Below are 23,202 nucleotides of genomic sequence, written 5' to 3' on the forward strand. Positions count from 1 at the left end.
ATTTACGCATGTGCATATACAATAAATAATAATATACGGTCTAATTAATAAGCCGTGTGCAGCACGGGTGGCCGGCAATTTTCCGTGTGTGTCTATTTCCGTCGACAAAATAATGAATGGCGGCCGTATAAAACTCCAATAGACGTGTAACGTTATTTGCATAAAAACAAGATTTTTTTTTCTCGTTCCAATTGAGGAAGAAAAAGAGACGCCACAAGGAAAAAAGAAACCAAAACAACGAAAACAGTTGTGTGTGTGTGTTCAAATTTCTGGGCTCCGCCCATTTGGTAAGATTCTCCAGTCGGCCACTAGGCGTCTCCACCGTAGGGCCCTCGTAGCATTAGGTCCGAGCACATGTGGAACCCGGGTTTCAGTCGCAAACAGTCGGTGATTCGTGATGGTCCGGTGAAAAAGATCGTAGAAAAACATTCATCCTTCTTACGAAAGATAAATCATTTTCCAAGTGTGCATAATCCCATTTGTTGTTGTTGTTGTGTTTCACGAGCTTTTGTTTTATTTCTACAACGGGTGAAAATCGACTTTGATCGCGTGTGTGATAGACAATGGCGACAATGAGTGTGGCCACGACTCCACTGACGAGTGCCGGTCTCGAGAATCTGATGACGACATTGCTGGAACGTTTCGAGACGGCCTGTTTGGAGCAGCAGGAGGCGGGAAATGGCAACAAGATGCGGGTGCCAATGCAGGCCGAAATCCGATCGCTAGATTTCTGGCGTTCCATTGTGGCCGAATGCCTGGCTTCCTTTTTCCTCGTCTTCATCGTCTGCGGCTCGTTCATACCTTGGTCGGGACACACTCCGCCAGCCATCAGCATCGCATTGGCTTCCGGCTTCGCTGTGGCAGCCCTCACACTCTCCTTCGCCCAAATATCTGGTTAGAATGATGTTGTAAACATTTCTCTCTCTTTTATTTTTCTATTAGTGAATGTGTTTACTTTAACGTCTTCTTTTTCCCCCTAAGTTGCCTAACGAGATACTGTTTAGTCGCCGACTGATTTGTTGTTGACACACTTTAGGCATTCCTCGAATGGTTTTCATCAACTCGACATCTGTTTTTTCTTTTTCTGTAGGAGCACATTTGAATCCAGTCATGTCGCTGGCATTGCTCGTCACTCGCAAAATATCGCCCATGAAAGCTTTGCTCTACGTCACGTCTCAAGGAGGTGGAGCCATCGCTGGAGCTGCTCTTCTTTACGGGTATATAACTAAAATCTAAACCAATTTTTCTGTTGTTCAGATGCTGCCCAATATATGTGGGGGCAGTCTGACGGAAACGATAAAGAAGTTTGACACCCAAAACTCTTGTGGTTCTCTCCCCCACCCAGAATAACACACACGTGTTCACTTGTGCGTTTTTATTATAAGGCCGGAAATAGATGGTTGACCTCCTAATGACCTTACCCCCTCTTTCCACCCCCGCTTTTTTGGACATGACACCACGAAAATTCCTTTTTGGCAACGTGCCTCTTTTCATTCGACCACTTGAGTATAACCGTAAAAATGAAGCTCTCGGGTTCTTTACCAGTTTCGTTGTTTGGGTTTTTGTATCAAACCGCAAGAAAAATTGGATTTGAAATAACAGGAAATCAATGGTCCCCTAGTTCAATAGAATGTCTTCACTTCCTCGACATATCCTGGTATCTATTGAATTATATTGGGATATTATATTAGCTAGATGGCTGCGAAAAATAGGGAAAAGTGGGCACACAGAACAAACTTTGTTTGTGTGCAAGACCATGGATGGATGGCCGACTGCTGCTTGCCAGATGTCTGACCCCGTTGGCTGTCTTTTTCTTGACTCATTATTTTCATTTCATCTCCCCCTATACGTTTTTCTTCTCTTTTTCAACTAGCCGCTCTGCTCCCCCCTCTCTCTCATCTTCTAGCTGGCCCCCCTTTTGTTATATTTCGTTTGTAGACTTTTATCTCTCTTTTTTAAGTTGAAGAAAAAACTGCAAAGATTATAGAAGCCGACCTTTTTCTTTTATGGCAATTATACCATCGGCCAGATTCTTCTTTTTTTAATTAATGCAGTAGACATTAATCGAGTGTTGGGGTGTCGAGTAGAAGCGCTTGGGTTTGAATTCGAGTCGAAATGTCTTATTTTTTTTGAAAAAATGGGATCATATCGAATATCGCTGAGGCCACTTGAACAAATCGAGCTGACGTCATAATATTGTGAACGAGGTGACGCCCTTTTGCGCTTCGTTTTTTATCTTTTTCTCAAGTGAAAAAGAAACGAGAGACGAGCGCTAATATCTTGAAAGGCTCTGGAACTCATCATTTCAAAAAATATGGGAGGAGGAATGTGTTTCTTAAGAGGCTTCCATTTTCAATTCAAAGACGTTTTTTTTTTATTTTCTTAGAGGAATAAAAAAATAGTACATCTTCTCAGGTATTTTTTTTAAATAATGTGTACAATGGAGAAATTCGATGAAGCGATCATGGAGGCCTAGGAAGAGGAGGCGGAGTAGTAGCAGTAGTTTAGTAGATTTTTCCCCTTCCATTGTTGGCGGTTCAATGTTCCCTCATGCGTGTTTGTGTGTGTGACCACGCCCGCTCTCCCCCGATGATTTCTCATTCGGATTGAAGTAGAATCGCAGGCTCAGCGATGGCTCGATAAGCACCTGATGGTATACCCACACAGAGAGAGATAAGTAAGAGTGTCAATACGGAACCCCCCGACGTAATAATAATCCAATCGGATATTGAATCTACCCCCAAACGGATTATATAAGAAATCCCCATCGTTTTTGAAAAAAGTGCGGGAGGAAATCGGCACACACTTTTTATTTTATTCATTGAAGAAATGATGTAACCGGATCACTCCATCGAAAAAACCACTTAACCACTACCGTAGTAGAAAATGATAGCGAAGATTGTTTTCTGAGGAGACATGAGAATGAGAACGACTTAATTGACGTCAAGAAACAGTAATTCATTTCTGTGTGAGTGGCGCATGAATGGAAACTTGGCACTTCCTGTCCTCGATCTGTCCGACCTTTTAAAAAACATTTCTCTCTCTCTACGAGTCTACGCCAATCGACGAATATAAAATATAAAGGGAGGAAGAACCGATTGATACAATTGACGTGAAAAGGGTACAAGAGGGGAAAGGTTAAGGTTACACACCATTGTGTGTGTCTGTAATAGCGATTTCTCTCCCCCTAGCTCTATATCGGATCCATTCAACCCCATCCGGCGGTGTAAGAAAAAATATAAATCGTAGGGCTACGACTCCTACGAGATAGTCGACATGTGTGTTTCCAATTACACGTTGGGCGAAATGTTTTGTGGCGTCACACGAGGTTGAACATCAACAATCTATTGAGCCCTTTTCTTTTTTCCAATGGGGGGGTGTGTATAGGCCTAACCCCCTTTACTTGATCCGTATGTTCAAAAACAACAACAGCCGGAGGATTTTAACCAAAATCGAATCCGTCTGTGTGTTACTGGAACAGGAGTTTTTTTGAAAGCTCACTTGGAAACCCGAGCACTTGTTCTCTTTAACAACTCCTGCGCCCCAGTTGTCTCTTGGATGGATGGATGGATGGATGGGGAGGAGGAAAAAAAAGTTGGTTGGGGGGGAGATATCCGCGTCTTGAAGGCGACATGCAGCTGTTCCAGTTGTGTCTGTCCTTTGCAACATTCTTTTCCTCCAAACTGCTACATTGAACAAACTCAGAGAGAAAAAGAAATTCCAGTAAAACGGTAGTGAATTTATCACGAGACCTGTTTCTTTCTCTCTTTTTATTCCGTACACAGTCACAAGGAAATAATCGGTGACGAATGGATTCCAGCTATTCGTATCCATACAAGAAGAAAAGATCCTTTTTTATTTTCTATTTCTATATCCATTTCCAGTTGTACAAAAGAGAAAAAGGGAAATTTATGTATGTCTTTTTATTTCCTTTTTCAGTGTAACCAGTCCTGGACATCAAGGATACCTCGGAGCTACAATCGTCTCTACCGGTTTAACCGATTGGCAAGCACTGGGCATTGAACTATGCCTGACGTTTGTCATCACGCTCGTCTATTTGGTAATAACCATTTTTTTTATCTATAACAAAACAAAAAAATTATTGGAGATAACAATTTCTTGGTCGAGTCTTTTAATGTCAATTTCATTAAAAAATAACAACAACATTTCAACCTTTAATGTAAAATTCAGATAAGAACTCGTTTTTTTTATTTTCTTTTTCCCTTTCACTTAGACAACGATGGATGATCATCGACGTGGGTTATCGGCTTCCATTGGACCTGGACCCATCACGCTTGGCCTCACCTACACGGCCTGCTCCTTTGTCGCTGTGAGTCATCCTCCGCCCTTGATAGCATTCTTTGATTTAGTTGGATGGGGGGTATAGTAGTGACCTCCTAGAATAAAAGAAATGGGAGGCCGGATGAAAAATGTGTTTAGGCCGGCGTCCGATCAACTTAAATTAGCCACGCTTCCAGTCGGGGAAAAATATCCTACTTATTATGGCGTTGATCATGGAAGTGTGTTGTCTTTTTAAGGAGGGGAGACCCTTTTGAAGGCGATCCCGTTTTTCCCCTCTCTCCTTTTTTCCACCTGGTGAGTTCAGAGAAACACTCTCTCTATAACACACACATACCTGAGGCCATGTTTGAAAAAATATTCGACAAAAGACTTCCCTTCTCTTTTTTCTTCCATTTCTTGGTCACATGTTTCTAGAAAAGGTTTTTTTGGGGGGGGAGGGGAGAAAACGGCAGGTGCGAAACGTCCAGAGAACCTCTTTATTGTTATCACCCGTAGATTATGGTGAGTGTGTGTGTGTACTATAGTATATCTCGACCACCGCAGCTATATAACCCCCTCGGTGTTTGTTAGACTTTTTGTGGGGGAGTCCAGAGTCCAGTTAAGTTTTTATGGACATTTTTTTGAGTTTTAGTTGTCAAAGGGGGGGGGGGGAGAAGAGAAAGTCGGAATATTTCAATATGTAATTGAATTTGTTGAAAAAACACATTTGAATTGTTTTTTAATTCAAATTTTTTTGGGTATTTTTTTTATGGAAAATAGTTGCCATCAACTGGTGCCTCATTCAACCCTATGAGATCACTTGGTCCGGCTTTCGTCATGAACAAATGGGACGCTCACTGGGTAAAAAACTAAATTTTCATTAATTTGATTTGAAATAATCCAAGTAACCAGACTAATTATTTTCCAGGTTTATTGGCTGGGACCCATCGTGGGTGGCTGTCTGGCGGCTATCCTCTACGAGTTCATTTTCAACCCGTATCGCAACTCGCAACGCCGTAAGGGATCCATCCCCGATGGTGGTAAGGCAGCTGCCCCCTTAGTTCTTTTTTCTCTTATCTTGGAATGAACGTACTTGACCAAATTGAACAAAAATCCTGTTTTTCTTTTGTCTTTTTTTGTCTGTGACAGACGCGTCGAGCATTCACAGCGACGAGGACAACTACGACGACGTGAAATCAACTGTGGCTAATTACCAGAGTGCCCGCTCTCAGCACTACGATCAGTACCGGCCGGCAATTAGTCCAGGTGGTCCGTCTAATCCAATTTCTCCTAGCGGTGAGTTGTTTTTTCTTTTCTTTCTTATTTTGTTGTTGAATAACAATCAAATAGAGGGGGGTACTAATTATATGCGACGTGTGTTTTTTGTGCAGGTGGTGGTGTCGGTGGCGCTGTAGGAAACAACTGGCGGAACCAGCAGCGGATGGAACGAGCCGAATCGGTTTATGGCGGCACCAAGTCGCTTTACCATTGCGGCAAATCACCTGGACCGCCCAGCCGTTCGAGCAATCTCAACCGCTCACAGTCGGTCTACGCCAAACCTCCGGCCGCTCCGGCTGTCCAACCTCCCAACGTTTACGCTTCCCGCGGAGCTCAGCTCCAGTCGGCGCAGAGCACTTATCTGGCCGCTCGCAACGTCGACCTCATTCGCACCGAGAGCATTTACGCCACGCGACAGCCGCCGGCTCCTATGGCATCCGGAAACAGCAGCCGGGCCGAAAGCGTTTACGGCAGCCGCCATCCGCGCCATATGGCCGATATGACGGACGTGGATCGACCCGTGCGCGACAATTCGCTCCTGACGTCTTCGGTGGCTAGAGAACCCGTTTACGCCACCAGGGCTCCCAGTCACGACCGTTCCAAACCGGAATCGTACCAACTGGAGCCCATTTACCAGACTCGACGTGAAGTTGTACCATCGGTGGCGGCCGTCGAGCCGGCCCAGCGCGGTGAAAGTCTCTACGATCGCAAAGTCCCTACTTATCGGCCGGAAGCGACTGTAGCCGCTTACAACCGTCGACCCAATCCGGAACAGATGGAAACATCGGCAACCAGCGCCGGAGGAGCTCCAATTTCTCCTAGCGACACGTCAAAAGATTCGGCCTATGGATCCGTCCACGGCACTTCCATTCAAAGTCCAGCGGAATGGGCAGGTCACGGTCAGGATAACAATCAGAGCAACTACAATCAACAACAGCAGCAACAACAACAACAGCAGCATGTTCAACATCTCCAACATGCTTCCGCCTTCAGTCCTCATTTACCCAACCAGCCTCCGCAAGGTTCTTACCAGATCCAGCAGCAGCAGCAGCAAGCCGGTCATCATCATCACTACGCTCAGAAGTTCCGAGCGGATTTGATGTCGCCCAACAGCCAACAACATTCGCCCGGATCATTTCACTCACCGGTGCAATACTAATAAAAGAATTGGTAAAATAAATTAACAAAAACATTTGAATAATCACCGAAACATTTAAAAAACAATTATTCTTTCCCTTATTTTTGGCTGAAAGTGTATATCGTCTTCCGCCATTTGTATATTATATCCAAGTCTTCATATTCTTCATTCATTTTGACTTGGAGAATTATTATTTCATTCTTCTTGATGTGCTGTTTAGTTTTTTAATTAGCAGACCATCTTTTTCGGGCATGACTCGGAAATAGCCAAGTGTTTATATCTTGACTATCATTTGTCTTTTCTCTCTGAATAATTATATAACCTTTTTTTCTCTTTGTCTGTGTGCGTGTGAGTGTGAGTGTTATAATTCAAATACTCGTGTGTGTTTCATTTTATTGAATGTCTCTCTTGTCGTCATTTATCCAAACCGTTTTATCTGCGCTTTTAATTAATAACATTTTGTTTGTTTTTCTCCAATTTGCTAACCGAGTGCAGTAGGTTGTTTGGTCAGTGCCAACAAATCGGCTGCCAACGTCAATCGATCTGTTAATAATATAATTTTGTGCACGATAAAAAAATGGGAACAAATTGAATAAAACGTGAAAAGATTTTTATTAATTAGATTGTTAATTTACCGCGTAGGATCTGCTCGTATTGGATGAGTGCCCGGGCCAGCATTTTCCACATGTCGAGTCGTTTTTTAGGTACGGCCGTCTCTTTGAAGAGTTGGAAATGTGACCGGATAGTCGCCACGTCGGCCAAGTAGAAGCGCGTAGTTACGGGCTGATCTGCCGGTCGCGACCGCTGCTGGTGGATGTAGCAGGCCAGTTCTTTCATCAAGTCGGAATCGGGAACCAATCGCATTGCAGACAGCAGGATACGGAATTCGTGTTCGTCGGGAATGTCCAACGCCTTCATCAGTCGCTCTTTGGCGTTGTCCACACTCGCCACTGTATCCGTCAAGAATTTTAAATTCTTATCCAGACGGACAACCTCTGCGTCCAGATCCTTGGCATCTTTAATAAGAGAAATTTCCAAAAAAATTCTATCCAATTATTTAAAATACCACCAACTGTTAAATTACCCAGTTCGACTGATTTCGATTCAATGTGACGTGACACGCCCACAAGTTTGTCCCACGGCTGTTCCAAAATCTCAACGAAAATTCGTTCGTCGATACCAGCCAACTGGAGGGGGGAACGAATCAAAGTTTTAAAAAATGTAATTTAGCAAAATTGAAAAGAGTTCAAACTTTTTTGAGGAGTTGGCTGATTCGATCTTCGGCCATTTCGCAAACGGATTCGAGTTGACGATCGTTGGCGCTTTTGATGGTGGAGAATTTGCGCTCCATCGAGTCGCAATCGTGGCGTAAATGTTCAACTTCTTTCAACAATTTCAGTTCTTCTCCGCGTCGAGTCTGGTCGATTTTGTCGTTCTCCTCCTTGAGCTGTCGGTAGCGATCGGTCATCCGGTTGATTTTGCGTTTGTTGCCGACGATCAGACCGGCCCGCTCCTCTTCGCGGAGTTTCAGCACCCGGCAATTGTAATCCAGCACTTCGTTGTTGAGAGTGAAATCGACTTTGAGCTTCTCCAGTTCTTGCTCAATCAACTGGATGTCCGCCGTTAGACGGTGGCGCGTTCGGCTGCATTCGCTGTAATAGTACGCGTCCGTCTCGTCCAAATCGTCCACCCAATGGCTTCCGATGTCGTTGAGTTCGTGAATGATTTCGTTCTCCGATGTCGACCAATCGGACAGCATTTTATCCATCAATTTCGAGTGATCTTCCAGCAACAAATTGTAGTCTTTGCCAAAAGCTGACTGTAAAATATTTAAATTTAATTTTGTCTGATGGAAAAAAGAATTAAATAACTTGCGTCAATCTCTCCCAGTTGACAGCGCTGGGTGGTCCGGGTGAAATCCAAATGATCCTTCATCCTTTTGCGCATCACGCCGAGATCTTCCGTCTGGCGCTCAATTTCCAGCTGGATAATTTTGTCGGCTTGATTCACCTCTTCGCGTAATCGGTCAATCAGTACCTGCTGGGTGTTTAGCACGTCGTCGCTCATCCCTGGGTGTTTAGTTATAAACCATTTTGTCTTTTTGTATTTCGTGAGCTGCAATTAAAAATTAGAGAGTTACACGAAGGTGTGAAATACCTTGAATTTCTTGTATGTCCGCTGTTAATTGATGAGGGGCCGTGTTTTTGAAAGCCTCCGTCCATGTCGACTGCAATGTAATGTCGACGGCATTAACGTGAGTGGAACAAGCTTCGGATAATGACGTACATTCCGTCTCGGTGGCCTGTCGCTGGTCCAGTTGACGTCCAGTGCGAACCGCCGAACTCGATTCGACACTTCCGATCTTGTAAATCAATATAATTAGAAATGTGTATGAAATCCAATTACCAAAAAAGCTGAGAATTTCAATCTACCAAATCGCAGCCATCGTCTTTCAAGCGTTTCAGGACGTCGTGACTGGTAGCCAAGGCCGCCTCCCCTTTCTCGCCCACCAATTTGACATGGTCAGTTGAATTGGTGCACTGTTTTATGATGTCGCTCAGCCTGATTTCGACAACATTTGTAAGTACACAAACGGCTGAAATTGAAGAAGAAAGGTCGTAATTCGAATATATATGTACCTTGTACTGGGATCCTGCATTTGCGTTGCGTCTTTGTTTGCCTTTTCCGTCGTTTGTTCACGCGAAACTGTTTCCATGTTTTCTTACTTTGCCCGTCACTACGTGGCCATCGAATCAACAACCGGACGAAATAAATCAATGCTTGCGTTATTTTTCCCCTGTTAGGTAAATAAAATTTGGCTTTGTTTTTAGTACTGGGCATATTTTCTTGGACGCAGTGGAAGTATTGTTGTGAGCTGATTATTGTTTGCTCAAGTTCACTTGCGGTTTTCAATAGAGTGTGCAAATAATTGCACGGGGAATTGCAATTTTCCGTGTTGTGCAGTGACACGATTTTTTAAAATCAGACACGACATTTATCCTTCAAACTATAATAACATTAAACATCAATTCAAATTTACTTAATTGTTTAAGCAAGTTTAAAAATACTTCGAAAAATAGTCTAAAGATCGATACTTAACAATCGATTACGTTAGATTTGTTTTCATTTCAATGCTGATTTACTAACGTTTAAACAATAAAAAATACTACAAAGTTACACTTTCATCACAATAAACTAAAAAACCGAATTTTGCTTTGAATATTTCAATCATTTTTCAATAAAGTTTAATCAAATGCTAACCTCGCCCGTTTACTTGGCAACGTTCGAGCTATACTTCATTTCTTTAGCATAGGCTGCGTTGCCTGAGAGTGGTCTTGTTCTCTTGTTTTTCACGCATAGCTCCAAAATGACGGCGACCACTGTAAGTTCCTTGAAATTATTATCGTATTTCATCTGTCTTGAATTGAAATTTCTTCCAGTTTCATTATTCGATTTATTACGAGTCGATATTCCTCTTCAAAACTAGTAGTTTTGAAATATTTACATGTGATGCCAGTGATAATCTTTCTACCGGTGCAACAAGAGACTTTCAACATTTTCAGACCTAACGTGTTTCTTTTCGTTTCGGATATTTCAGGAGCAGGTGAAGAGGGACAAGTCCAAGAACCAGATGCGCGAATTGCGTATCCGAAAACTTTGTCTGAACATTTGTGTTGGTGAATCTGGTGACAGATTGACCAGGGCCGCCAAGGTATGTTGACTAGTAGTAAGATTTACATTCACATGCATCGTCCCTTGATGTATGTTAATATTATGTCGTGGGAAATTTAAACTTAAAATGTGATACATTAATTCCATCTATTGCAACTCTGGCTCACTTTAACTACTGAGCTAGTTACTAAATTGTGGAGACAACCTTTTCGTTCAAACTCTTGTCATTGGAACTTCCATTAAAACCCATTTCCTTTATTTCTAGGTGTTGGAACAGTTAACTGGTCAACAGCCAGTTTTCTCCAAAGCTCGTTATACCGTGCGTTCGTTCGGTATCCGTCGTAATGAAAAGATTGCTGTCCACTGCACTGTTCGTGGAGCCAAGGCTGAGGAGATCCTCGAAAGAGGATTGAAAGTCAGGGAATACGAGTTAAGGAAAGAGAACTTCAGTGATACTGGAAACTTTGGTTTTGGTATTCAAGAACACATTGATCTTGGTATCAAGTACGACCCTTCCATTGGTATCTACGGCCTTGACTTCTATGTTGTCTTGGGACGCCCAGGTACTTCACCCTTTCTACTTCATCTGCACAAGCATCGTCCCTAGATTTACGTTATTAGTATTTCTTGGGAATTATTAATCAAAACGTGCTATAGTAATTCTATTTATTGCAACTCCGGCTCACTTCAACTACTGGGCTAGTTACTAAATAATAGAGATAAATGTCTTGTAATATTCAGGACAATTTAGTCTAATTAATTGTTGTTTGATTCTAGGCTTCAGTGTAGCCGAACGTCGTCGCAAGACCGGCAAAGTTGGATTCCAGCACCGGTTGAAGCGCGAAGATGCCATGAAATGGTTCCAGCAGAAGGTATAATCATAATAATAGTCCAAAAATATATGCAATATGTATTGCTGGGGCTATCTTAACAATGATTGAGGATAGGGCTCGCTGTTAATGTTGCTAGATTATGAATGTGTTAAATCGGAATATGTGGCTGAATTGATAGCACAGAATTTCAAGCATACTCCTACAAAATATTTAATTTAATGAAGCCGCTTGTTTAACGACGATTCTTTCTTTATTTTACAGTACGACGGTATCATCCTCCCCACAAAGAAGGCATGAGCATTGTGTGTACTTCGTTCTGTTGCAAAATACACCGTTTTGCGAAATCCATTTGCCATTTTTGTTTCTTTTATGCGTGTCATTTTACAATGGTTTATTAATGAAAGGGAATTCCATTAAAAAATAATATTCGATAAAAGTTCATTAGTTATAAATTATAAGGGATTATGAATGACCACTAAATACATCCGAAATTGAAGTTTAATTAATTTTCGCAAGTTTTTAATATCGAAATTAAAATTTACACAATAAATCGACAACGAATTATCGATAGATAAATCGATTCAACACATTGTTGCCGCTATCAAAATATCTACATATAGAGCAGCTGGCTGGTTATTTACCATTAGCAATTGTGTAGTGTCGTCTGACAGCCGACTTATTCGGACGTGATTAAGCGTGCTCTTAGTATTCAACAAACTTCGATAAGGTATTGACGTTTATCTTTATACGTTATCAGAAAACGCAATTTACTAGTTACTTATTTATAATTATTTGTATCCTTAATTCGTTAAGGTAGCATCCATTATTTACACGATAATCTTGATGGCAATGGCCTAGTTTGAAATTACGTAGAAAGGTGTTGACTAACGGTAATCTATTGTTGGTTTTTTATCCGATGACAGTCATGGCTCGTGGACAACAAAAAATCCAGTCTCAACAGAAAGCTAATGAGAAAGCTGCAAAAGCCAAGAAGCAACAGGGCCATAGCGCTAGTGATCAGAAAAAAGCTGCCATGGCTGCCCTAGTGCATGTTTGTGCCGTTTGCAAGGTAAATTGTGTTGTAAGATATTTTACGTAATCAAATTAATAAATTTGAATATTTTGACCAGTCTCAAATGCCAGATCCCAAAACATACAAGCAGCATTTTGAAAACAAGCATCCAAAAAACCCCTTGCCTGCTGATCTACAAGATGTTGTGGCCTAAACCTGACCGAACCTGGCATATTGCAAGATAGGAGATTCCAAAACAAAAAACTCCTAATTTCATTCATCTTTCAATCCATACTTTTCACATATAATTAGGGTGTGGGAGGAGCTGCCATTCTATACCTCTTGCGTGCCATTTACGACAACGGCATGAGAATAAACCCTTTAAATACTATGCACACGACCAATATCATTTTTACAAGTAACTTTTTTATCTGCAGCTCCATACCTGGTGTTTTCCATTTTCATAAGAAAAGAAACGAAAAAAAAAACAATTCATTTTCAGTATGTGGTCGTGTTTTGTTTTTCATACAAATAAACGGCTGATTTCATAGGTTTTTCTCTCTCAAAAATGTCATGTGCCTGCGTAGTGCGTAGGAAAAAACTACCGCAACTTCTTCAATTGGTTTCCTGCGCATTGGTCCAAGCAGACGATTGTATTTGAAAAAAAAGTAGTCCGAAATGGCAGCGCGAAACATGTGGAAGTCTTATTTACTTTGGTGTGCAAATGAACATGTGTCATTCAGAATTCCTGTACGATATGAATTTTCAAGATTTTAAGTTTATTTCTAATTATAACTTGTTTTAATCCTCAGGAAGTTGAATCGGTTTTAGCTATGTACAAAATTCCACATACGTGGATCGAGAAACCAGAAGAAAATGTAAATACAACTTTATATTCGTAAATTTTGTATCAACTAATTATATCACAGACTTTTTTTTATAGCCTTGGATGCTGATTTCTATGCCAAGTGAAGATTGTGCAGTGAAGCTTATGAAAAGATGTGTCACTGTCCGGTCCATCATCGAGCTATGGGCACAATCAACAACAAAAGAGCATCTTGATGACCAGTTAAAAACCTTGCCTGCAGAGTTCACATCTTATTTTAAGAAGGAAAATAAATTCAAAGTTGTGGTGGATATATTTAATAAAGTAATAAGCCAAGAGGAAAAAATCGAAAAAATTGAGGTAAGATTTTGAAACAAATAAAATTATCTGACTGTATGAAAGTACATTAACAGTCTATCAGTCTTTCAGTTACCTGCCAATTCTCGGATCTGCCAATTTGAAAAACCCTGACGTTACATATTATTATTACGAATTCTTTGGGCTGGACGCTGGACGTATTCCTGAGAATCCTTTTAATTACTTTTTTGGCCGATGGGTAAAGAAATCAACTACTATTTCTTCTGGTATTACTCAAATATCATCAATATTTTTTCTACTGTTTCCAGATTTCCGATAGTGAACGAACAGCAGTAGCCAAATACTCCCTCAAAACTCGGCACTTTATTGGCAACACAAGCATGGATCCTCAACTGTCCATGATTATGGCAAACCTCGCGCAAATTGACAATGGCCATATAGTTGTTGACCCGTTTGTTGGAACAGGTTGCTTACTACTATTTAAAAAACATGTAACATAGTAACTAAACGTCTTACATTTCAGGTTCTCTTCTGGTAGCAGCAGCTCATTTTGGTGGTTATGTTTGCGGAACGGATATAGATTACCTCACTATTCACGGAAGAATGAAACCAACTAGAGCTCACCAAAAGAAACGCCAGCCAAATGAAGACATCAAGGGAAACCTAAAGACTTATAACCTTTTTTCACGCTATTTGGATGTCTTCGTGGGTGACGCATCAACGCCCGTTTGGAGGTCGAATTTCCGTTTCGACTCCATCATAACTGATCGTAAGAAAATGTTTTAGTTTTCCCTGAAGATTTTCACTTATGATTCAAATCGGCGAAATTCTCTACAGCTCCTTATGGAATTCGTGAATCAACCTATAAAGTGGGTAGCAAGAAAATCGCCCCTATTCCGGATGAGATGCTGTCGACACATTTTCCTTCTAAAACTCAGTACGGTTTAGGCGACATCTATAAAGATCTTCTTAATTTTGCCGCCAATAGTCTCAAACTGCATGGCCGACTGGTTTTTTGGATTCCAATCATACGGTAAGGTTTTCTAGCTTGGGTTTTAATAATTTGTCATATTGATTCGCAATAACTTCTTTGATAGAATGGAGTATGATCCAGACCTCCTACCTGAACATCCTTGTTTGGAAACTATAGCCAACAGTGAGCAGATCCTAAATTTGCATTCCAGCCGTCGATTAATAACTATGCAAAAGATTATGGAACCAAAGGTAAAATTCTGGCATAACTACACATGTAATTGAATACACATTAATTATACGTTTATGAACAGGAGGCTGAAGATTCAGCAATAATCCACAACCTACAGTACACATTTCGACACAAGTTCTTCAATACCAGCGAAATCAAAGGACATGGAAAGGAAGACGAAAGTGCGCGAAATCTAACGAAAAGAAGCAAACGGGGAAACGGAATAGCAAAATTGCCATGTGATAAGTAACCTAACAGTTTTTGAATATGCAATACAATACACAAGTGGGTAAGTGCATCGACCCGTCCTTTTTTAATTCAGTAAGTTATTATTATTTTCAAAGCGTCATCTTCTTGGGCAGTCTAACATCGCCGACTTTGATAGGCGAAATGAAATCACAGAAAATGTTTTCGGCTTGAAATTGTGGAGAACTAAGTTCTAAAAGGTTGGAAATGAAAACTGAAAAGATGTAACTAGAAAAGACAAGAGGCTACTGTTGAAACCTGTCATCAACGACTCTACCGGCATCGAAGACCAAATAAACTTTGTCACAATGGAGGCAGCACTCGCAGAAGAAAGAATTTTTCTGTATCTGTCGCTAACCGTACGATTATTCCGAGTTGCATGCATGTTCACTGTCTTGGCGTTCTGTATGAGTCGATCGAAAGTACACGTTATTTACACACGTCCCATTTGTGAACGTATACGCGTATACGTTAATTACTTTGTTTCAGGAATGCCCCACCAGGTGTCACTGCAGTTTAATAACAACAATGGCTGCCATTCCCCACATTGAACATTGATTAGTGCCTGGTAGTGCTTAGTGGTCTGTCTTTCATGTTTCGATGCAGTATTATATCAGGTGAACATTTTTAAAATATTTGTTTGGCGTTCGTTGCCTTGTAGATTCTCTGAAAGTCGTGCTGGTATTTTAATATAGTGTGTCCAGTTAAAGCGTGGTTAAATCGTTGAAACAACTGAACCTGAAGAAAAGAAGAATGCAAGTCATCTTGCGTCTTTTAACATATTTGTAGATCAAGAACTTGAATTGAATGATATTTTCTCCTGCTGTATCAGTTGTAAAAATATTGAAATAGCGAGTCATGCCGGTGCTGCCAGCATATTTGAAGTTCACTCAGTTCAAGTGAGTGCTAAGTGTTTACCAGAAGAAAAGTGACATGTAGTTTCCTACATATGGTTTTCTGCCTAGTCGAATAATACTCTGCATTTGTATTTCTTCTACATCTATTTCCACATGAGTGTTTGATTTTTTAACTGCGAAAAATCTGTGTGAGAGGAGAATTGAATGATTGAGGCTGTGTAAAGTCTTCTTTCTTCTGTATTCTATTATAGCAGTTGTAAACAAAGTTAATAAGAGTGAGACAAATGCAAAATATCTAACCTTGATGTTTTTCATCAAATTACAGGAGGAAACCTGAAAGTTGTGCAGCCTATCGTCGACTATTTTGTTCCAAATCATTGTATTCAGACTACTGATTGTGCCATCAAAATTATACTGGTATCAACCAACACTAGCTTTATTACAGTATTGCTGAAACATGTATTCTTGAATTCTTTGTCTCATCTTTTATTAGAATTCATCATAATTATCTGCTGTTTGTATTGGATTTTCTAGATCACCAACCCCAGCACGGACCAGTCTATCATTCCATCTTCTAGAGAACCTTGGGTAACTGATTGATGGTTTCATGTGTAAGTATACTTGTCATGTCACTGAACTTTCTTCGGTGCAGTCTAATATGTATTTTAAGTATTGATCTGACTTCTCTTGAGGTCTATCTAAAATTCAAGAGATGATTTTGAGTGTAAACTGATGTTTAATTACTGTTTAATTATTCTTTTAGATCATAGACGTCAAGCACATTGATGAAACAAATTATAAATAACGTGACTTATTTTTTTAATTTACAGGTTTCTAAATTGGCATTACAGACTTTATGTGAAGTCATGTCCTTTCAAGAAAATGGACAAGGGCTTAGTCAACAAGATTCATTGTTTTCTAACTCGTCTCGTTCCGTTGAATCTCCCCTTTACTTCCTTACACAGGCCCTCTTGTTTGGAGGTATTGCTTTCTGTTGCTACATCTTGTTTGAATATTACTGTCATCCAAATAAATGTTCATTCTGATTACAGGGTAATTCCTTCGTGAACTTCATCCATTGCTGAAAACCAACGAGATCATGCTGTAATTCAAGACCGATAATTTGTCTAGTTAGCTAAATTACAAGTGCATATCTGGGCTCCCTTCTTTTCTGTGGCCCCGTTTCCCTAACTAACCACTAACCAACGCCCGCCGGTGGTCACTCACCCGCTGTGAATCCAGGAGGAGGGGAGGGCTCTGGTCGAACGGGGACTTGGAAGGCGCATGATCCGATGAAAACTTTTGGAGGGTCATGAGTCTAACCCGGAAGCCTAGTATGACTACATCTCCCCGGAAAAACTTGCCTCGTACTTCTCTCTTCTTCTCGGTCCAGATAAATATCTCTGGGGGCCGTAGACATATCCTATAACAGCATGTGCGAGTTAAAACAATGCATCCACTACCCAATGAAACAAATAGCCATGGTTTATTTTTTGTGGAAATCTCCGTCAGTCAAGTTACAAAGACGATGCAGATTTCCGCAAAACTAATCCATCGCTTTTTGTCTCATTGCCGCAGCGGTGGTGGCGGGTTGCGTTTAAACTCGTGCAGTAGTAAACCGTCTTGAACCGGACGCTCTGTTTATTGAATTTTTTGAACATTTTAAAAAGAAAATAAAATTTGTTCATAAAGTGTATTTATTTTATTTATTATATTACATGGTTAAATATTGGTTTATAGGGTTAAGGGTATAGATTTAATGGTTGGTAGGTGTATGTTTTCGCGGTTTGAAGGATTGGAAGGTATGTGTTTGTGGGGTTTGGAGATTAATGGGTAGGGATACATTTGTAGGGTTATAGATTCACTGCATTTTTATCCAAACTTGAAATATCCCCCCTCCAACATCCACCACTTTCCTTTCCCAACCCCAAAAACATGTTTATTATTTGTTTGACATGAACATCCCATATTTGTTTTTGTTGCTTCTGAACTTATAAATGGTAAACTGCAATAGTCACGATGACAATTTAACAAAATATGATGCAACTTCGGTAACACAACACCAGCACCAAGGAACGGCCAATTGAACTTGATGTAGAAAGATTTCACCAGAATAGGCTTCAACAACGTGCCACATCAGACAGCAACAACGCGAACATAAAACACTAAACCTATAACCAGAATGAAATGAATTAATATACATGAATAAATGTCACTTTACGTTATTTACAAGAGTTAAAGCCCTCGGCTGGCTGCATCAAGTCCATGTGTACGTTGGGCAGCAACAAAGAAGCTCATACTTTTACCAGACTGATAATCCTATTTATTAAAAAAAACTCAATTACTATCAACTATCAAGGAAACAATGTCTTAAATTACAAAAACAAAAATGACATAAGTTAAAGTAAACTATGCAAACACAATCCTTCAGATTAAAAGTTGCAAAAGAACCTACAGCTATCAAGCATTTACAAGGTAGACAACTGAAAATTCTACAACAAATAAGTTAAGAGATAGTCACCGACTAACTAAGTCTGTAGTCTCACAGTTAGAAAGTTGAACATATTTACCTGAATAGTTCTGAAGTGTTTCTTACAAAACATACAGCCGGTACAGGAAAAAGAGGAATTTATCCTTGGCATGGTTGTCCAATTTCAAAGAGCTCAATTTCACCTACACGAGGGGAAAAAAGAGTTACTTATAACAGGAAATCAAATGCGGTTTTGTTTTCTTCTTTTCAGACCTGGAGTGTTACAATTCTGGCTCGGGCATCACTCAATGAGGGGAAAGAATTGAGGTAATCACTAGTTGTGATTGTGATGGGTAAACAATTTGAGGGGAAAGAATTGAGGTAATCACTAGTTGTGATTGTGATGGGTAAACAATTTTCAATCTTTTCTTTGATATCCAACTCTTACAGCACTCTGTGCAGAACTCTACAAACAAATAATGGTTAAAGCTTTATTAAAATATCTTTTATACTGCCGGGTTCTCACTTTTCAATGCTTGGCAATGTCTCTCAAAAGCGGGTGGTGTCAAGTGAAGAAAGTTGGGGATCGTCATTAACTCTGCATTAGCAAATTTACCAGGTGGTGTTGCACACGGAACAACCTAGCCCTGATGCAAGGGCAGCAGGACGCTAGCTGGATGGAAAGACCTGGCAACTGGCCAAACTAGAGGGCCAGTCTTCATCAAAAGCGCGTTATGTTGAAACGTGAACTGCTGCTCTCTTGTATACTTTACGTCCGTAAGATCTCATATTCAACGACTTGTTTGCACTCAGATCCAGCGAACGGAATTCGTCTTCTCCTAATAAATTTTAACAGAAAGCCGGTTACAGCACATGCCATTCACGTGTAAATAATCTAATGATACTAAGCGCGATTTAAAAAGATGAAAGTTACCATACACTTTTAGAATTTCTTCATTATTGCGAAATGATGTGGGATAATTAGCAATGGGAGTTGACACAAACTGCTGAAATTACGGAAAACACGTAAGTTGACAATTGCAGACATTTTATTTGGCTCTTTTTAGGCAGACTAAGATACTGTTTCATCGCCATCTATGATTCACATTTACAACTGCGGCGGATTAAAAGTACCCGACAACAATAGAACTCCAATAATTTTTAAAATTCGAGTTCTATTGCTGACATTAGAACTCCACTATGCGACAGTAGAACTCCAATTTAAAATTCTACTGTCTGGCATTGGAGTTCTATTGTCGGGTACTTTTAATCCGCCGCAGTTGTAAATGTGAATCATAGATGGCGATGAAACAGTATCTTAGTCTGCCTAAAAAGAGCCAAATAAAATGTCTGCAATTGTCAACTTACGTGTTTTCCGTAATTTCAGCAGTTTGTGTCAACTCCCATTGCTAATTATCCCACATCATTTCGCAATAATGAAGAAATTCTAAAAGTGTATGGTAACTTTCATCTTTTTAAATCGCGCTTAGTATCATTAGATTATTTACACGTGAATGGCATGTGCTGTAACCGGCTTTCTGTTAAAATTTATTAGGAGAAGACGAATTCCGTTCGCTGGATCTGAGTGCAAACAAGTCGTTGAATATGAGATCTTACGGACGTAAAGTATACAAGAGAGCAGCAGTTCACGTTTCAACATAACGCGCTTTTGATGAAGACTGGCCCTCTAGTTTGGCCAGTTGCCAGGTCTTTCCATCCAGCTAGCGTCCTGCTGCCCTTGCATCAGGGCTAGGTTGTTCCGTGTGCAACACCACCTGGTAAATTTGCTAATGCAGAGTTAATGACGATCCCCAACTTTCTTCACTTGACACCACCCGCTTTTGAGAGACATTGCCAAGCATTGAAAAGTGAGAACCCGGCAGTATAAAAGATATTTTAATAAAGCTTTAACCATTATTTGTTTGTAGAGTTCTGCACAGAGTGCTGTAAGAGTTGGATATCAAAGAAAAGATTGAAAATTGTTTACCCATCACAATCACAACTAGTGATTACCTCAATTCTTTCCCCTCATTGAGTGATGCCCGAGCCAGAATTGTAACACTCCAGGTCTGAAAAGAAGAAAACAAAACCGCATTTGATTTCCTGTTATAAGTAACTCTTTTTTCCCCTCGTGTAGGTGAAATTGAGCTCTTTGAAATTGGACAACCATGCCAAGGATAAATTCCTCTTTTTCCTGTACCGGCTGTATGTTTTGTAAGAAACACTTCAGAACTATTCAGGTAAATATGTTCAACTTTCTAACTGTGAGACTACAGACTTAGTTAGTCGGTGACTATCTCTTAACTTATTTGTTGTAGAATTTTCAGTTGTCTACCTTGTAAATGCTTGATAGCTGTAGGTTCTTTTGCAACTTTTAATCTGAAGGATTGTGTTTGCATAGTTTACTTTAACTTATGTCATTTTTGTTTTTGTAATTTAAGACATTGTTTCCTTGATAGTTGATAGTAATTGAGTTTTTTTTAATAAATAGGATTATCAGTCTGGTAAAAGTATGAGCTTCTTTGTTGCTGCCCAACGTACACATGGACTTGATGCAGCCAGCCGAGGGCTTTAACTCTTGTAAATAACGTAAAGTGACATTTATTCATGTATATTAATTCATTTCATTCTGGTTATAGGTTTAGTGTTTTATGTTCGCGTTGTTGCTGTCTGATGTGGCACGTTGTTGAAGCCTATTCTGGTGAAATCTTTCTACATCAAGTTCAATTGGCCGTTCCTTGGTGCTGGTGTTGTGTTACCGAAGTTGCATCATATTTTGTTAAATTGTCATCGTGACTATTGCAGTTTACCATTTATAAGTTCAGAAGCAACAAAAACAAATATGGGATGTTCATGTCAAACAAATAATAAACATGTTTTTGGGGTTGGGAAAGGAAAGTGGTGGATGTTGGAGGGGGGATATTTCAAGTTTGGATAAAAATGCAGTGAATCTATAACCCTACAAATGTATCCCTACCCATTAATCTCCAAACCCCACAAACACATACCTTCCAATCCTTCAAACCGCGAAAACATACACCTACCAACCATTAAATCTATACCCTTAACCCTATAAACCAATATTTAACCATGTAATATAATAAATAAAATAAATACACTTTATGAACAAATTTTATTTTCTTTTTAAAATGTTCAAAAAATTCAATAAACAGAGCGTCCGGTTCAAGACGGTTTACTACTGCACGAGTTTAAACGCAACCCGCCACCACCGCTGCGGCAATGAGACAAAAAGCGATGGATTAGTTTTGCGGAAATCTGCATCGTCTTTGTAACTTGACTGACGGAGATTTCCACAAAAAATAAACCATGGCTATTTGTTTCATTGGGTAGTGGATGCATTGTTTTAACTCGCACATGCTGTTATAGGATATGTCTACGGCCCCCAGAGATATTTATCTGGACCGAGAAGAAGAGAGAAGTACGAGGCAAGTTTTTCCGGGGAGATGTAGTCATACTAGGCTTCCGGGTTAGACTCATGACCCTCCAAAAGTTTTCATCGGATCATGCGCCTTCCAAGTCCCCGTTCGACCAGAGCCCTCCCCTCCTCCTGGATTCACAGCGGGTGAGTGACCACCGGCGGGCGTTGGTTAGTGGTTAGTTAGGGAAACGGGGCCACAGAAAAGAAGGGAGCCCAGATATGCACTTGTAATTTAGCTAACTAGACAAATTATCGGTCTTGAATTACAGCATGATCTCGTTGGTTTTCAGCAATGGATGAAGTTCACGAAGGAATTACCCTGTAATCAGAATGAACATTTATTTGGATGACAGTAATATTCAAACAAGATGTAGCAACAGAAAGCAATACCTCCAAACAAGAGGGCCTGTGTAAGGAAGTAAAGGGGAGATTCAACGGAACGAGACGAGTTAGAAAACAATGAATCTTGTTGACTAAGCCCTTGTCCATTTTCTTGAAAGGACATGACTTCACATAAAGTCTGTAATGCCAATTTAGAAACCTGTAAATTAAAAAAATAAGTCACGTTATTTATAATTTGTTTCATCAATGTGCTTGACGTCTATGATCTAAAAGAATAATTAAACAGTAATTAAACATCAGTTTACACTCAAAATCATCTCTTGAATTTTAGATAGACCTCAAGAGAAGTCAGATCAATACTTAAAATACATATTAGACTGCACCGAAGAAAGTTCAGTGACATGACAAGTATACTTACACATGAAACCATCAATCAGTTACCCAAGGTTCTCTAGAAGATGGAATGATAGACTGGTCCGTGCTGGGGTTGGTGATCTAGAAAATCCAATACAAACAGCAGATAATTATGATGAATTCTAATAAAAGATGAGACAAAGAATTCAAGAATACATGTTTCAGCAATACTGTAATAAAGCTAGTGTTGGTTGATACCAGTATAATTTTGATGGCACAATCAGTAGTCTGAATACAATGATTTGGAACAAAATAGTCGACGATAGGCTGCACAACTTTCAGGTTTCCTCCTGTAATTTGATGAAAAACATCAAGGTTAGATATTTTGCATTTGTCTCACTCTTATTAACTTTGTTTACAACTGCTATAATAGAATACAGAAGAAAGAAGACTTTACACAGCCTCAATCATTCAATTCTCCTCTCACACAGATTTTTCGCAGTTAAAAAATCAAACACTCATGTGGAAATAGATGTAGAAGAAATACAAATGCAGAGTATTATTCGACTAGGCAGAAAACCATATGTAGGAAACTACATGTCACTTTTCTTCTGGTAAACACTTAGCACTCACTTGAACTGAGTGAACTTCAAATATGCTGGCAGCACCGGCATGACTCGCTATTTCAATATTTTTACAACTGATACAGCAGGAGAAAATATCATTCAATTCAAGTTCTTGATCTACAAATATGTTAAAAGACGCAAGATGACTTGCATTCTTCTTTTCTTCAGGTTCAGTTGTTTCAACGATTTAACCACGCTTTAACTGGACACACTATATTAAAATACCAGCACGACTTTCAGAGAATCTACAAGGCAACGAACGCCAAACAAATATTTTAAAAATGTTCACCTGATATAATACTGCAT

At 39.9% G+C, this 23,202-nt stretch overlaps 6 protein-coding genes, 3 long non-coding RNA genes and 1 pseudogene across 17 annotated transcripts; 6 read left to right on the plus strand and 4 right to left on the minus strand.

Moving 5' to 3' along the window:
* Window positions 1-355: 355 nt before the first annotated feature.
* On the plus strand, window positions 356-7,306 carry LOC124205482 (neurogenic protein big brain-like). The gene is made up of 8 exons (XM_046602922.1): window positions 356-894; window positions 1,091-1,217; window positions 3,940-4,060; window positions 4,235-4,330; window positions 5,062-5,142; window positions 5,210-5,321; window positions 5,431-5,577; window positions 5,673-7,306. The coding sequence occupies exons 1-8, from the start codon at window positions 564-566 to the stop codon at window positions 6,716-6,718; spliced, it is 2,061 nt and encodes a 686-aa protein (XP_046458878.1). The 5' UTR covers window positions 356-563; the 3' UTR covers window positions 6,719-7,306.
* LOC124205485 lies at window positions 6,933-8,533 on the minus strand. The gene is made up of 4 exons (XM_046602926.1): window positions 7,950-8,533; window positions 7,782-7,884; window positions 7,333-7,713; window positions 6,933-7,240 (listed from the first exon to the last, which is right to left on the minus strand). The coding sequence occupies exons 1-4, from the start codon at window positions 8,463-8,465 to the stop codon at window positions 7,179-7,181; spliced, it is 1,062 nt and encodes a 353-aa protein (XP_046458882.1). The 5' UTR covers window positions 8,466-8,533; the 3' UTR covers window positions 6,933-7,178.
* LOC124205486 lies at window positions 8,534-9,539 on the minus strand. Its single transcript, XM_046602927.1, has 4 exons — window positions 9,337-9,539; window positions 9,130-9,259; window positions 8,855-9,059; window positions 8,534-8,766 (listed from the first exon to the last, which is right to left on the minus strand). Exons 1-4 carry the CDS (start codon window positions 9,411-9,413, stop codon window positions 8,534-8,536), a joined length of 645 nt encoding a protein of 214 aa, XP_046458883.1. The 5' UTR covers window positions 9,414-9,539.
* Window positions 9,540-9,623: 84 nt separating this feature from the next.
* LOC124205487 (60S ribosomal protein L11) lies at window positions 9,624-11,550 on the plus strand. Its single transcript, XM_046602929.1, has 5 exons — window positions 9,624-10,079; window positions 10,296-10,409; window positions 10,635-10,932; window positions 11,147-11,241; window positions 11,464-11,550. The coding sequence occupies exons 1-5, from the start codon at window positions 10,065-10,067 to the stop codon at window positions 11,497-11,499; spliced, it is 558 nt and encodes a 185-aa protein (XP_046458885.1). The 5' UTR covers window positions 9,624-10,064; the 3' UTR covers window positions 11,500-11,550.
* Window positions 11,551-11,788: 238 nt separating this feature from the next.
* On the plus strand, window positions 11,789-12,764 carry LOC124205488 (zinc finger protein 706-like). The gene is made up of 3 exons (XM_046602930.1): window positions 11,789-11,929; window positions 12,126-12,271; window positions 12,333-12,764. Exons 2-3 carry the CDS (start codon window positions 12,128-12,130, stop codon window positions 12,426-12,428), a joined length of 240 nt encoding a protein of 79 aa, XP_046458886.1. The 5' UTR covers window positions 11,789-11,929; window positions 12,126-12,127; the 3' UTR covers window positions 12,429-12,764.
* Window positions 12,765-12,829: 65 nt separating this feature from the next.
* Window positions 12,830-15,252, plus strand: LOC124205483 (tRNA (guanine(10)-N2)-methyltransferase homolog). Of its 3 annotated transcripts, none has more exons than XM_046602925.1 (10): window positions 12,830-12,964; window positions 13,027-13,092; window positions 13,158-13,400; window positions 13,462-13,596; window positions 13,667-13,823; window positions 13,882-14,127; window positions 14,196-14,391; window positions 14,456-14,582; window positions 14,645-14,851; window positions 14,907-15,252. In XM_046602925.1, the coding sequence occupies exons 1-9, from the start codon at window positions 12,893-12,895 to the stop codon at window positions 14,810-14,812; spliced, it is 1,410 nt and encodes a 469-aa protein (XP_046458881.1). In that variant the 5' UTR covers window positions 12,830-12,892; the 3' UTR covers window positions 14,813-14,851; window positions 14,907-15,252. The 3 variants fall into 3 exon arrangements, with proteins under 3 accessions (XP_046458881.1, XP_046458880.1, XP_046458879.1); XM_046602924.1 differs by having other exon boundaries at window positions 14,925-15,252; XM_046602923.1 differs by lacking the exon at window positions 14,907-15,252 and having other exon boundaries at window positions 14,645-14,879.
* Window positions 15,253-15,432: 180 nt separating this feature from the next.
* Window positions 15,433-16,824, plus strand: LOC124205489. Of its 3 annotated transcripts, none has more exons than XR_006879345.1 (5): window positions 15,433-15,707; window positions 15,991-16,082; window positions 16,200-16,276; window positions 16,496-16,646; window positions 16,718-16,824. It is a non-coding gene; the product is annotated as an uncharacterized LOC124205489 (long non-coding RNA). The 3 variants fall into 3 exon arrangements; XR_006879347.1 differs by lacking the exon at window positions 15,433-15,707 and adding an exon at window positions 15,736-15,883; XR_006879346.1 differs by lacking the exon at window positions 15,433-15,707 and adding an exon at window positions 15,899-15,921.
* A 523-nt stretch (window positions 16,825-17,347) lies between these two features.
* LOC124205490 lies at window positions 17,348-19,311 on the minus strand. Its single transcript, XR_006879348.1, has 6 exons — window positions 19,075-19,311; window positions 18,662-18,974; window positions 18,409-18,601; window positions 18,236-18,338; window positions 17,896-17,984; window positions 17,348-17,836 (listed from the first exon to the last, which is right to left on the minus strand). It is a non-coding gene; the product is annotated as an uncharacterized LOC124205490 (long non-coding RNA).
* Window positions 19,312-19,481: 170 nt separating this feature from the next.
* LOC124203544 lies at window positions 19,482-20,311 on the plus strand (annotated as a pseudogene).
* Window positions 20,312-21,786: 1,475 nt separating this feature from the next.
* LOC124205494 lies at window positions 21,787-23,178 on the minus strand. 5 transcript variants are annotated; one of them, XR_006879349.1, is made up of 5 exons: window positions 22,904-23,178; window positions 22,529-22,620; window positions 22,335-22,411; window positions 21,965-22,115; window positions 21,787-21,893 (listed from the first exon to the last, which is right to left on the minus strand). It is a non-coding gene; the product is annotated as an uncharacterized LOC124205494 (long non-coding RNA). The 5 variants fall into 5 exon arrangements; XR_006879350.1 differs by having other exon boundaries at window positions 22,487-22,620; XR_006879351.1 differs by lacking the exon at window positions 22,904-23,178 and adding an exon at window positions 22,728-22,879 and having other exon boundaries at window positions 22,487-22,620.
* Window positions 23,179-23,202: the final 24 nt, after the last annotated feature.

Source organism: Daphnia pulex, chromosome 10, assembly GCF_021134715.1.
Source record: "Daphnia pulex isolate KAP4 chromosome 10, ASM2113471v1".
NCBI lineage: Eukaryota > Metazoa > Arthropoda > Branchiopoda > Diplostraca > Daphniidae > Daphnia > Daphnia pulex.

Excerpts from the sequence above, each read along its gene's own strand:
- LOC124205482 (XM_046602922.1), top strand. The coding sequence starts at position 564 with ATGGCGACAATGAGTGTGGCCACGACTCCACTGACGAGTGCCGGTCTC. Across the intron at positions 4,061-4,234 it reads TCATCACGCTCGTCTATTTG|ACAACGATGGATGATCATCG; the intron begins GTAATAACCATT and ends CCTTTCACTTAG. Across the intron at positions 4,331-5,061 it reads CGGCCTGCTCCTTTGTCGCT|TTGCCATCAACTGGTGCCTC; the intron begins GTGAGTCATCCT and ends TATGGAAAATAG.
- LOC124205485 (XM_046602926.1), bottom strand. The coding sequence starts at position 8,465 with ATGGATAAAATGCTGTCCGATTGGTCGACATCGGAGAACGAAATCATT. Across the intron at positions 7,885-7,949 it reads TCAGCCAACTCCTCAAAAAA|TTGGCTGGTATCGACGAACG; the intron begins GTTTGAACTCTT and ends TCCCCCCTCCAG. Across the intron at positions 7,714-7,781 it reads ATCGAAATCAGTCGAACTGG|ATGCCAAGGATCTGGACGCA; the intron begins GTAATTTAACAG and ends CTCTTATTAAAG.
- LOC124205486 (XM_046602927.1), bottom strand. The coding sequence starts at position 9,413 with ATGGAAACAGTTTCGCGTGAACAAACGACGGAAAAGGCAAACAAAGAC. Across the intron at positions 9,060-9,129 it reads AAGACGATGGCTGCGATTTG|ATCGGAAGTGTCGAATCGAG; the intron begins GTAGATTGAAAT and ends TTGATTTACAAG. Across the intron at positions 8,767-8,854 it reads GGACATACAAGAAATTCAAG|GGATGAGCGACGACGTGCTA; the intron begins GTATTTCACACC and ends CTAAACACCCAG.
- LOC124205487 (XM_046602929.1), top strand. Across the intron at positions 10,410-10,634 it reads GATTGACCAGGGCCGCCAAG|GTGTTGGAACAGTTAACTGG; the intron begins GTATGTTGACTA and ends CTTTATTTCTAG. Across the intron at positions 11,242-11,463 it reads TGAAATGGTTCCAGCAGAAG|TACGACGGTATCATCCTCCC; the intron begins GTATAATCATAA and ends TTTATTTTACAG.
- LOC124205488 (XM_046602930.1), top strand. The coding sequence starts at position 12,128 with ATGGCTCGTGGACAACAAAAAATCCAGTCTCAACAGAAAGCTAATGAG. Across the intron at positions 12,272-12,332 it reads ATGTTTGTGCCGTTTGCAAG|TCTCAAATGCCAGATCCCAA; the intron begins GTAAATTGTGTT and ends TATTTTGACCAG.
- LOC124205483 (XM_046602925.1), top strand. The coding sequence starts at position 12,893 with ATGGCAGCGCGAAACATGTGGAAGTCTTATTTACTTTGGTGTGCAAAT. Across the intron at positions 14,128-14,195 it reads CGACTCCATCATAACTGATC|CTCCTTATGGAATTCGTGAA; the intron begins GTAAGAAAATGT and ends AATTCTCTACAG. Across the intron at positions 14,392-14,455 it reads TTTTGGATTCCAATCATACG|AATGGAGTATGATCCAGACC; the intron begins GTAAGGTTTTCT and ends CTTCTTTGATAG.